Raw genomic sequence first — 11,920 nt, forward strand, 5'->3', positions numbered from 1 at the left:
ATAACTTTTAAAAATATATGTTCTAAAATATAAGAGATTATCTGTTGTCCTATGTCAAACTATCCTAAGTTTAGTTTAATTAAGTTTTGTAAAGTAGAGTAATAACATCAAACAAATAAATTATAAGAAATATATTTCATAATGATGCTTATTTGGTATCATAACACGTAAACATTCTTATTTCTTCTTTTTTTTCTATAACGAGGTAAGAAAATCTAAGGACGCATGGCACTAATGGCACTGTGCAATTTTATCTCTATTTTATGTAGAGAAAAAGAAGTTAGCTAGCAGGGACAAGTAATTCGATCTCTAGTACTAACAATGATTTTTTATCTAAACCATGCATAAATTGTTTATGAACAAAAAATTGTTATGCTAACTATCACTAGAATCAATTAGGTCGCTCTGTATCCATCAGATCCGTCAAGTGAAGGAACCACGAGGCCAGCATATGATGCAGAAGCTAGCGCAGCAAGGGCAATGGTGGAGCTAACATTGGAGTCTGCAGAATATCAATACCGTTGTGGATGCGGCCGAGGCATGTGATTGTGCCCAACCAGAACCTGAATTACCCGAGTCCTACGACAACGGCGACGACCACTCATCATGGTCATGGAGACAAAAGGTCACCATGGAACACCATTTTTCACACCAGTTTTACGCTGTCTACCGTGTCAGAACTCTACGGACCAAGGCTAGGAGCGGACGGTCACCTGTGGATGGATGGAGCCAGTTTCACTAGCTACTTAAAGGGCGCAGAAATCAACAAAGTATCCGTACGAGTTGTTCAACTGGCTCCACCAAATTACTGGATAGCGCTCTCGGAGCCGATGAAATGGCAACTGGCTAGGGATTGTTAACTTGTTTGACCATCAAAGTTCAAAGAGATTTTTGATTCTTTGTTAATAAGTGGAAAGGTGGAATCTAATTTCAAAGAATAAGCTAACTCTTGTAGAAATCTTACTGTATCAACAACATGTTATCTCTTTCCATAACATATAATTAATCATTTACTGTAAATTAAGGGCATGTTCAAATTGTAACCAAAATAAACCTTACCAAATTTTGGCATTGTCAAAATTTTGACAATTTTACAATATTGCCAAATTTTGGCATGATTTCTTATTTATTTACTAGAGTTTGGTAAGAAACTAAATGGATGCATATATTTAGCAACTTTACCAAAAAAATGGTATGGCTTGAAATGGCATTAATCTGAACAAGCCCTAAGATAATAATGTTCCCTTTGACATCACTACCTAGGCTGTGTTTGATTCTACTGGTTGGGAACTCATTCCTTCTGCACAGAAAACGGAGCAGTTCATTAGCGTGTGATTAATTAAGTATATTAGTTTTTTTTCAAAAATGGATCAATATGATTTTTTAAGCAACTTTCGTATATAAACTTTTTGCAAAAAAAAACATATCATTTAGCAGTTTGAAAGTATGCGCGCGGAAAAAGAGAGAAGTGAGTTAGGAACCATGGGTATCGAACTCTGCCTAGTGTTACATCTACATCACTACTCCTTCCGTACCGAAAAAAACGAATCTAAAACTAGATGTGACATATTCTAGTACAATGAATTTGGACAGAATTATGTCCAGATTCGTAATACTAGGATGTGTCATAGCCAGTACTAGGTTGGGGCCTCATCGGATAGAGGTATGGGCTGAGGCTTTTCAGCCAAAGCCCATTGAATTGCTTATTGGGCTGAGGACTTTAAGCCGAATTGCTTATTGGGCTGAAGACTTTAGGCCTCATTAAGCCAAATAAGCTAATCAATGGCTTTTCTTTAGCTTAAGAAGAAAAGGCAACTTTGGCTTATCAGTCAAAGCTCTAGAATAACCGATGAGGGCCTTGGTTTTTTATGGGACGAAGGAAGTACATGGATATATACTATATCAAAGATTAGCCATATAATATCCAATATATATAATATAATCTTTCATGTTTTCCTTACTACTAACTGCCAAATACTGCAACAGTTAGACACATCATACATGACTACTCGTGTACTCAGGGATAAATGGCTAACATAATTTATGGTTTCTTACTAATATATTTTTCTAACCTAAATGAAGGAAGAAAAACAAATAGAACAGTGGTGAGCAGGGTATTGCAACTAGGGACATATAACGTGGAAACCATCGAATAATTGAAAACCCGTAAAAACCGAATCTACAAATTTGTGTAAATTCATGGAAAAAATTGCTACTACCTCTATTCTAAAATAATTCAAACTAGATAAAATGTGACATATTTATTTATCCGGATATATTGTTGTAGAATAGATAATATTACTAGGGCCCTGTTTAAATTCCAACTTTTTTCTTCAAACTTTTAACTTTTTTCATCACATCGAACTTTCCTACACACACAAACTTCTAACTTTTCCATCACATCGTTTCAATTTCTTCAAACTTTCAATTTTGGCATGGAATTAAACACAACCTAGAAATAGATATATGCATGGATAGATTACTAGAAATAGAAATACATATATACCTTCCTTGTTGGTATGAATGTATTTCATGCATATATTTATTTCTAATAATCTTTTTACGAACTAGAAAGGTAGCCCTCACACGTGCGTGGGTTACCTTATTTAATGTGCGTAAAATTTTATTACGAATATCTATGGGTGGATGACTTTGTATTAAAATATTCTTTTACTATATCTAAACTAAAACTAAACATATTTTAATGTGCTCTGAACGTTGGTTACAATTTTCTTCTAGTTATAACCTTACAATACATATATAAATTCTAAACTAAAATTACTTGAAACCGTGCAGTGTTCAAAATAAATAAAATGCCCTAACTAAAGCTCCGTTCCCATGCTGCAGGCCTGTTTGACACAGCTCCAGCTCCAGCTCCACCCTTCGTGGAGCTGAAGCTCAGCCAAAAAGTGTCAGCTTCATTCAAAATGGAAGCGGAGCTGGGTGGAGTTTTCTCACAAAATAAACTGGAGTTGTGGAGCTGGGTTTAGGCAGTTCCATAACTCTACTACAGACCCAACTTCTGAAGCTAAATTTAGAAGTTGGAGTTGTAACAAACAGGATATCAACGCGCTAAGGAACTGTCATTAGGACGTGCCGTCGAGCTGTCTCTTTGAGATGGCACCGGAGCAAGGAGACACTGAGGAAGCCTTTGTGAGTTGCTAATATTATAAACAGAAAATGGCATACCTCCTGAACTTTCTAGAAACATAGCTGGTAAATGTTAGTAAAAGAAACATCGCTGTAATAAAATAGAATCCAGAAACTCCCCAGATCTCACTACTGAATAGTATAAAAATCAAACTCAAAATTCCAAAAAAATTCTCAAAAAGTGGAGGCGACCAGTTCATCCTCCGCTCGCTGCACACCCGACCCGCTCAAGTGCGGAGACCCCCCCCCCCCCCCCCCCCCGCGTCGCCGACGGCCGACGGCGATGGACGGCGACGACCGGCGGACCCCGCTGCTGGGCGGCGAGGGCGGCAGCACCCGCCCGCCGTCGCTGCGGCGCCGCGACTCGGCGCGCTCGCTGCGGAGCACCTTCCTGTCGCGGCTGCCCGACAAGGTGCGCGGCGGCGGCGACCCCGAGCGCCCCGCCGCCGACGTCGACCTCACCCGCGCCAAAGGCCTCTCCCAAGGTAGTACCTGATTTCCTCGCTAAGCTCGCGCTTAATCCATGGAGGAAAGTCGCAAAGCTTTGTTCTACACTTCTACTTAGTGAATAGTAGAAGTGATTGCTTCTTCCCTTGTGAGTAGGTGAAAAGGAGTACTATGAGAAGCAGTTGGCTACACTGAAAATCTTCGAGGAGGTGGAGGCGCTGTGCATGCCCGGCGAATTCGAGTCGGATGCCGAGGTGCTCGAGCTCGAGGACAAGGAGCAGAAGCAGAGCGAGTCCGCCATGAAGATATCAAACTACGCCAATATCATCCTCTTGGTTTTCAAGGTGAATTGATTTTGATTTCTCGCATCAGGGTAGCGGAGTCAAGAGTCAGAGTGACAATTGATCGTTGGGACACGGATGCGAAAGGTTGAGAAGCACAGTTTGAATGATCCGTTTGGTTGGCATATGCAGGTTTATGCCACGATCAAGACGGGCTCCATGGCGATTGCTGCATCCACGCTTGATTCCTTGCTGGATTTCTTGGCTGGGGGTATCCTTTATTTCACACATCTTACAATGAAGAGTGTGAACATTTACAAGTATCCGATCGGGAAATTGCGTGTTCAGCCTGTTGGGATCATCGTCTTCGCGGCCATCATGGCCACTCTAGGTGTGAGATCCACCTCCATTAGGAGACTGATATTAGTCAACTGCAATTTGCACGCTAGAAGTTTAGAGTTATGAATATCTTTGCATTCTTTTTAGGTTTCCAAGTCTTGATCCAAGCTATTGAACAACTGGTGGAGAACAAGGCGGGAGAGAAGATGACACCGGAGCAGTTGATATGGTTGTACTCGATCATGCTTTCAGCAACTGTGGTGAAACTTGCCCTCTACATATACTGCAGAAGCTCAGGGAATAGCATTGTCCAGGCATATGCAAAGGTATACCTGCCTTGACTATATAATAATCAATTTTGAAGCAATTGCAGAAGAGCGTCACTTGATTTATTCGAACGCAAGAGTGAAACTATGAATTGCCTTATTGAACCGGTGAAAACTTTGCTGCTCTAAAATTCAGTTGCCTTTGTGCCGCTCAGGACCATTACTTCGATGTCGTAACCAATGTTGTTGGTTTAGTGGCTGCTGTGCTTGGAGATAAGTTCTTCTGGTGGATTGACCCAGTAGGGGCTGTGCTACTTGCTGTGTATACCATTGTGAATTGGTCTGGAACTGTATACGAAAATGCAGGTTTGCCCTCTAGATTTCTTAATACTTCGCTCCCCTTTTTTTAAACCAGCTCTTTTCGTTTTTTTTTAACCAAGTGAGATTTTTTCATTAGCAAAAGAGTGAAACTGAAACGACTCATAAAAGAATGTGAACCACTTAACAAGGAAAATGATGTTTAGAGTTTAATGGCAGATTGCTCGGCCTCAATTGCACCAGTTGTCAATAGTTTTGGCACCACAAATCTTGACAGTTTGTGGTTGTAAATCTTTATGCAGTTACACTGGTGGGTCAGTGTGCCCCTTCAGATATGCTGCAGAAACTGACATACCTCGCCATGAAGCACGATCCACGTGTGAGGCGGGTTGACACGGTTCGAGCTTACAGCTTTGGAGCTCTCTACTTTGTCGAGGTCAGCCATTGCAGCTATTCAGAATTACAGATTCTGCACCAATAAGTTTGTTTTTTTTTTAATTTTTCGTGCCACTCCATATCTTCCTCATGCTAGCCAATACAACTTAGGATATTTCTGATAATCTGAATACACAGGTTGACATCGAGCTATCTGAGGATATGCGCTTGGGTGAGGCGCACTCCATTGGTGAATCGCTGCAGGACAAGATCGAGAAGCTTCCAGAAGTTGAGCGTGCTTTTGTTCATGTGGATTTTGAGAGCACTCATAAGCCGGAGCACAGGGTTCGGAGCAGATTGCCCTCTACTGAGCCTTGAGCCCTTGACAGCTCCAGTTTTACTCTTGTGCAGTGTACTGAAATTCTGGTACTGTAGTACAGTCTTCCACTGGTTTGGTTTGTCGCTGAGGCAGCAGAAGGCTTATGGTTACACGTACACGGTGACGGTAGGTCGGTAGCTGGCTTTTGGGTAGAGGAATCTGTATGTCTGAGTGAAATAATACTGGATTCGCCATTTGGTGCGTTTCCTTTTTTGTTTCCTTTTGGCTGGCCTGCTTTCTTGCTTCGTAACTTGACCAAAAAGTTCTGGCCGTCGCAAAGAGCTGGAACTGTGAATACATTTTCTACTGCATAAAACGTTACACGCATCATGCATCACCTACACGGTTACACCCGATAGAATTCGGTTACAGTTCAATTACAAGGCACTCCCGAGTCCCAGAAGCTAGCACGTCGAGCAGACAAACCCTACAGATAAAATTTCTCCTCGCCATGCTTTTAAGCTTTACGCTAACCACATGCTTATAATAATAACGAGCATTGCCGCGTCATTTCCAGATTGAAGTGGCAGTGAAGGGCAACAAAATGATCATCACCTTGCTGAAATTAGTGGGCAGCAGCAACCATAGCCGTGCGAGCACCCGTGAAAGTTGATATCAGCGCCCCCAGCTGTAACTTGTCATTGCAAGCAAAGCTTAGCCGGTACCTGCACACAGACGCCATGAACAACGTGCCATCTTAAGGGAAAAGGCCATAAATGGTTATACTACCTACCTTTCCAAGAAGACTAAAGGCTAAAAATATTTGGAATATTTCATAATATTAATCAGTTATTATACTTCCATAAGTATTCCAGATAGCCAAAGGTCAACTTTAGGTAATTGCATCATGAAAGCAACCCAAAGACTCATTTTCCCCCCAAATGCAAACATTCCACAAGGCACAAATAAGCAATTCCAACATGTGAGGTTTGCTTAACAACTATTGCTTTGCAGTATGCAACCATTTAACTGTAATGGCTAAATTGTGAAACACATACAATAAAGTATGTTAGCTGGTTTAAATTATTTATTATTATTTTTCTTACGTAAGATACTCCATACTAGTTATTTGATGTGATGACATAAATGACTATCTTGAAGCATATAATATGAATAAATCAGCAAAATGTTCCGTCAAAGTTTTGAAAAAAAAGGGTACTGAGTAGAAAATCAGCCAAAAATCACAAATGATTTATGATCAAATAAAATATTATATGCAAGTTCTAGGTGAACTAAGCAAGGCACACTAAATTTGACAAGTAATCAACTTTACAGCTGAAAACAGGACGTACTCGATATCAGCCAGATCATTAATCAGCTTTATGCGTACATCAGATGGCATCTGTATTTTGAACACAAACCTGCAAGAAATTTCTTTTGCGTATTAGGAGAAGGTTTTAGAGGATTTGAGGAATAAGAAGGTTTAGAGAAATATAGGGCATGAAAGAGGGCATACATAGTGACCTCCCGTATGATATCAACCAAGGCCAGTCCTTTTCTCATCTTCATATCAGATATACCTGAAGCAGATAGGACAGTGTTTTCACAAGACTGACAGCAAAGAACAAATTGCACAATTCATGTTTAAACCATGAATTGTAATTGTTAGGAGTATGACTTTGATAATTAAGAATACATTTGAAGCTGGTTGAAAATGATTCATTCAGCAACCAGTATGCTATCTGTTCAATGTCTTTCGGCATGGGGTTTCCTGTGCAAAGGTACACAGCTTCCTCTGTTATTTGCTTAGATGCCATGTGTGTTGACTGCACATAAAAGGTAAAGCAAATCAGTGTAAAACATATATATATATATATATATATATCAGTTCATTGTACAAAAACAATTAGTATAACAAAACAGGTTTTAATGGTTTGGTTGAATAATTTACAGGCATCTCACAAGTAAATGATGTGATATCATTGCCAATATGGCATGGATTAGCTAAATCTAGCATCACATGTTCTTGTTATGAAGTGAGGGATAAGTATGGTTCATCCAGATCTATCTTAACAGGCAAAATTTTCTTGTCTATTCCAACACAACCCCCATGCACATGGGCCTTTATGTTTTTCATAAACTAAATATAATGATTAATGGTTAAAAAAAAGTAGGTAAAGAATGCTCAGCAAACGCTTATTCACACATAACCTGCAATATGTTCAAAGCCTTCCTCATATCACCATTACTTAACCGCACAAGGGCTGTCAAACCACCGTCATCTACATCAAGCCTGCAAGAACACAAAGATGTGGCAACAAAAATTTAGACTACCACATGAAGATAGTGACACAATGATATTATTTCAAAACAAAACCAACTGAATTCTCAAGTCTCAACAGTCAACATGAGCAAGAAACTTTACAAGAGAAACATATCGAAGGTTCTAGTATAATCTGCAAAGGAGCATTAAGTGCTTACCCCTCGGATTGTATTATATGTTTAAGACGTTCCCTAACATGAGTGCCATCAAGGGGTGCAAATCTAAACCTGGTGCACCTTGATTGCAGTGCTGGAATGATTTTGTTCACATGGTTGCATATCAGCGCAAACCTTGTGCTCCTTGTATGCTTCTCAATGACTGTAAGATGGGGGAGATTAGAAGATGTAGCTGAAAGAAAAACACAGCAATATTGTGGTGACACAATGAGAAACTCTGAACAACAGACCAACCTCTTCGCAATGCAAACTGTGCATCCTTGGTCATGGCATCTGCTTCATCCAATAGAACCATCTTAACAGATTGCTTTGCTCTACGCAAGATAAATATCAGATATATGACAAAATTGAATTAAATTGTATACCAGATCTTTAGTAATGCAAATTATGCAATACCAGTAGCTCCAATAAAGCATAAGAAAACAAGCATAAAAAAGATCCATGAGACAATATGCAACCTCCATGGGATTATTGGCTCACAAGATGACTGCATAATGCATGCTAATTACAACAAAGTATGACCACTCATACACAAACAACAGGAATACTCTCTCAACATGCATTTCCAAACCCACGATAGATCGTGTATAGGTAGGTCTAGGACCAACAAAGATCAAATCTGGTATATGCTAAAACACGTTCCCCCTTATTAGAAAGAAAATACTACTCAAATATCTTCCCAAAATAATAACATCAAAAAATGTAAAGCATACCCGAAAGAGAGACTGCGGGCACTTGCGAAGTCTTGGATTTGCTGCCTTACAACATCAATACCACGCTCATCTGATGCATTGAGTTCAAGAATCATGTTGCCATACTGTGACCCATACAACTTCCTTGCAACGGCCAGTATTGTCGATGTTTTCCCAGTGCCCGGAGGCCCATAAAGCAACAAATGTGGAAGCCTGTTCTCATTTGTAAGCCTATCAACTACAATATAATGAAATGACACAAAATCATCAGATTAGCTTAATGGTCTAAATCAGAAATTAATAAATAGGTTGAAACAGAAAAAAAAATCGCTATTTACTTCTAATAATGTGTCAAAACTCAACAACCCAAAATATGTGACAGCTTACAATAAGCTAAATTTGGGAGAGAGAGAGAGAGAGAGAGAGAGAAATATCAGCAGGTCATTATATCACATACTAAAACAGTTCCTCACTACCTAAATGGCTAAATATAATACAGTCACACAAAACAAGCAGAAAACCCAATTGCATGACTCAAATGACCCCAGGCTCCTAACAGGATGCAACATAGAGGAACAACTAAGACAAATATGGTGAAAACTAACCATCACAATTCATGGCACCAAGTTAACAACAGATCACAAGCTGGAGCTCACTAGCACGAATTGCCAAATCCCCTGAAAGACCAAATCAACCGCCAAATCCTAAATGTGGAGCTGGAGGGGAGACATGAGTGTAGAACCACAAAATCCCCATCATGACACTAGCAAATAGATAGTGATTATTCACAAAAACAAAATAGCGATACTACCTACAGAAATCCCGTGGGCTCGCACCACCTCGCCAATAAAGGCAAAACAACCCCCAAATCAGTAACCCAATCGAGTCGCTCCGCTCCTAAAACCCTAAAACGCCGAGCGGCAGCCACCGACTACGCAGTAGCTCAATCATCGGCGCAGGCGAAACCAAAGGGGGGAGCGGCGGAAGCTTACTGGTGTCGACGATGTCGCGGTGGGCGGCGACATCGCCGAGGGATTGGGGGCGGTACTTCTCGACCCAGGGCGCGGCCCTACCGCCGGGAGTGGAGGAGAGAGGCGCCTTGCCCTTGGCGGCCGCCCCCGGCGGCGGCGCGGCGGCGTCGATGTCCATCGGAGTGGCGGCGGTGGCTCCCGCCATGGCGTAGCGCAGAGAGAGGCGGAAACCCTAGAGCTGGAGGAGGGAATCGGGGGGAATGGTTGGCGCCAATTCGAAACCCCTCTCGCGGCCTCGCCTTGGCGAGGGGAAGAAATGGAAGATGGTCAACGTGGTCAGCGATGCGGAGGAGGGTTGTTATCTGGGCCGATTATGGGCCCAGCCCATTTAGCCGCTGCAACTGGGCCTTCGAGAGTAGAATTAGGGGAAGAGGTTAATTAAATTTCCAATCACCATATGTGAATTCGAATTGTCTTATTCAAAAACATGTGAGTTCAAATTTGAAGTGAGTATAGTCAGTTTAGTTCAACCGTTTTTAAATTAGCGAAAATTGGCTATTATAACTCATGATTAGTGCAGTGCACAAGCTGAACAGCCACGCTAGAAGCCTTATCTGAACCCATGGTAAAAGACGTGAACAGCCACGATAGGGGAAGCTGAAAGTGCAGATGTGTGAAGAATAATCTGTATTCTTTTTTATCTTTTCTGCTTTTCGGCAACATGTATATATACGGGAGTAGACGGCCGCTGCCCCGCACCGTCATTAGCGCAGAAAGCAGCTTTAGCCGTCCATCAACAGCCGAAAGAAGAGAGAGACGGTGCCAGGTTCTGAACGGAAAGTCAAGAACGAGATTCCATCTTTTCTGTCCTTTATTAATCTTTTCCATGCTATTTCCCATGTTTGATTAATTAACATACTGATAACAAACGGCACATTTCTGTCGGTATTGAGGTGTTTGTTTATCAAATATTCTGGTTTGGTATCGGATCTTCAGTCCTTTTCTAAAGAAGTGTACCGCACTACTTGGCCACTGTTGCCAACATGATTTACATGCCAGGCTTGTGCTCACTGATAATTAATTAAGGAGAAAATGCTCTAAAAACGTTTAGCAAACTGATCTGGGTACAGTCAACGCAGTTAGTTACCAAACTGGTCGAAAGTTGCGATTTGTTCGTCTGAGAAAAAAATAATATCGACTTGATTTTGAACTGTTCTTTATTTATAGCACACAATAGTGTGTCAGTGTCACAGTATGCTGCTGCCATTACATTTACATCCAAGATTAATTGATACTGTAGTTATTAATGCCTAATAGCTCAAGACACCAGAGTCCAGACAGTCCGGGCTCCAATGATCATGCAGCAAAAATATCCCCTACCTATCATTTTCCATTTTTCCTCTTCTCCAGCGGTGAAGCCAGTGATGAGTAGAAGTAACAGAGTAACTATACTAAAATGGAGCATACATGGCTCGGCTAGGTTTCATCCGTGGAATGAACCGATTCAAAGTTTTGAACCTGCACCTGCTAATCGATCGATCGATTGATGATCTTTGCAAATTTCATTGCTCTCGTCGGTGATCTCGGCTCACCGGCGGCGGTTGACGAGCGGGAACCACCAATCTTGGAAGCAAGACTGGTAGGAGATGAGCAGCAGCACGAGCGCCAGCGCCAGCGCGACGCCCCACGGCGAGGAGCCGTCGCGGCGCTGGTCGTACCAGCCGCCGCCGCCGCCGCTGTGCTCCCCTACCAGCGGCGCCATGAGCAGCGACGAGAGCCCCGACCGCCGCCCGCCGCCGCCCGCGGCCGCCGCCCAGTACTGCATCGCGAGCAGGAGCAGCAGCGGGGACAGGACGACGACGACCCGGACCTGGTCGAACAGGCTCTCCACCGCGGACTCGCACCGCGAGTAGAGCGAGGCGGCGCCGAGCAGCGACGCGGTGGCGAGGAAGATGAAGAGGTGGAACGACGTCCCCGCCCCGTCCGCCGCCTGCCGCGCGTCGTAGCGGTAGGACGACGGCGCGCCACGGTCGTCGTAGTAGCCAAGGCTCGCCATGTCTACAAGGCTACACCTCCTGCTGCGCTGCTGTTCTTGCCGGCGATGGACGAAAGTCCGAAGCTGCAAGGGAGAAGACGAGATGGCTGCTGGTTTATATTGGCGGGAGAGAAAGGAATAACAACACTTGCGAGAGAGAGAGAGAGTTGAGCTGCGCTTTACTTGGCGGGAGGGGGATTCCGCGATTCCTTCACGAGGGAGGTGAGG

The 11,920-nt window shown here is 42.6% G+C and overlaps 3 protein-coding genes across 3 annotated transcripts; 1 reads left to right on the forward strand and 2 right to left on the reverse strand.

Annotated features, from left to right (window-relative positions):
- Positions 1-3,405: 3,405 nt before the first annotated feature.
- On the forward strand, positions 3,406-5,774 carry LOC4330894 (metal tolerance protein 3-like). Its single transcript, NM_001416948.1, has 7 exons — positions 3,406-3,635; positions 3,754-3,941; positions 4,071-4,269; positions 4,365-4,543; positions 4,699-4,849; positions 5,104-5,237; positions 5,375-5,774. Exons 1-7 carry the CDS (start codon positions 3,434-3,436, stop codon positions 5,552-5,554), a joined length of 1,233 nt encoding a protein of 410 aa, NP_001403877.1. The 5' UTR covers positions 3,406-3,433; the 3' UTR covers positions 5,555-5,774.
- Positions 5,775-5,810: 36 nt separating this feature from the next.
- Positions 5,811-9,990, reverse strand: LOC4330895 (replication factor C subunit 3-like). The gene is made up of 9 exons (NM_001416949.1): positions 9,679-9,990; positions 8,708-8,924; positions 8,229-8,308; positions 7,977-8,136; positions 7,707-7,788; positions 7,192-7,321; positions 7,012-7,075; positions 6,848-6,916; positions 5,811-6,220 (listed from the first exon to the last, which is right to left on the reverse strand). Exons 1-9 carry the CDS (start codon positions 9,860-9,862, stop codon positions 6,121-6,123), a joined length of 1,086 nt encoding a protein of 361 aa, NP_001403878.1. The 5' UTR covers positions 9,863-9,990; the 3' UTR covers positions 5,811-6,120.
- An 860-nt stretch (positions 9,991-10,850) lies between these two features.
- Positions 10,851-11,880, reverse strand: LOC4330896 (uncharacterized). Its single transcript, NM_001416951.1, has one exon. The coding sequence runs from the start codon at positions 11,711-11,713 to the stop codon at positions 11,246-11,248; it is 468 nt and encodes a 155-aa protein (NP_001403880.1). The 5' UTR covers positions 11,714-11,880; the 3' UTR covers positions 10,851-11,245.
- Positions 11,881-11,920: the final 40 nt, after the last annotated feature.

Source organism: Oryza sativa, chromosome 2 (assembly GCF_034140825.1).
Source record: "Oryza sativa Japonica Group chromosome 2, ASM3414082v1".
NCBI classification, from domain to species: Eukaryota; Viridiplantae; Streptophyta; class Magnoliopsida; order Poales; family Poaceae; genus Oryza; species Oryza sativa.

Coding starts and splice junctions, on each gene's coding strand:
- LOC4330894 (NM_001416948.1), top strand. CDS start 3,434: ATGGACGGCGACGACCGGCGGACCCCGCTGCTGGGCGGCGAGGGCGGC. Junction 3,636..3,753: donor CGCCAAAGGCCTCTCCCAAG/GTAGTACCTGAT, acceptor CCTTGTGAGTAG/GTGAAAAGGAGTACTATGAG. Junction 3,942..4,070: donor TCATCCTCTTGGTTTTCAAG/GTGAATTGATTT, acceptor TGGCATATGCAG/GTTTATGCCACGATCAAGAC.
- LOC4330896 (NM_001416951.1), bottom strand. CDS start 11,713: ATGGCGAGCCTTGGCTACTACGACGACCGTGGCGCGCCGTCGTCCTAC.
- LOC4330895 (NM_001416949.1), bottom strand. CDS start 9,862: ATGGCGGGAGCCACCGCCGCCACTCCGATGGACATCGACGCCGCCGCG. Junction 8,309..8,707: donor GCCCGCAGTCTCTCTTTCGG/GTATGCTTTACA, acceptor TATCTTGCGTAG/AGCAAAGCAATCTGTTAAGA. Junction 7,076..7,191: donor ATTTTCAACCAGCTTCAAAT/GTATTCTTAATT, acceptor TATCTGCTTCAG/GTATATCTGATATGAAGATG.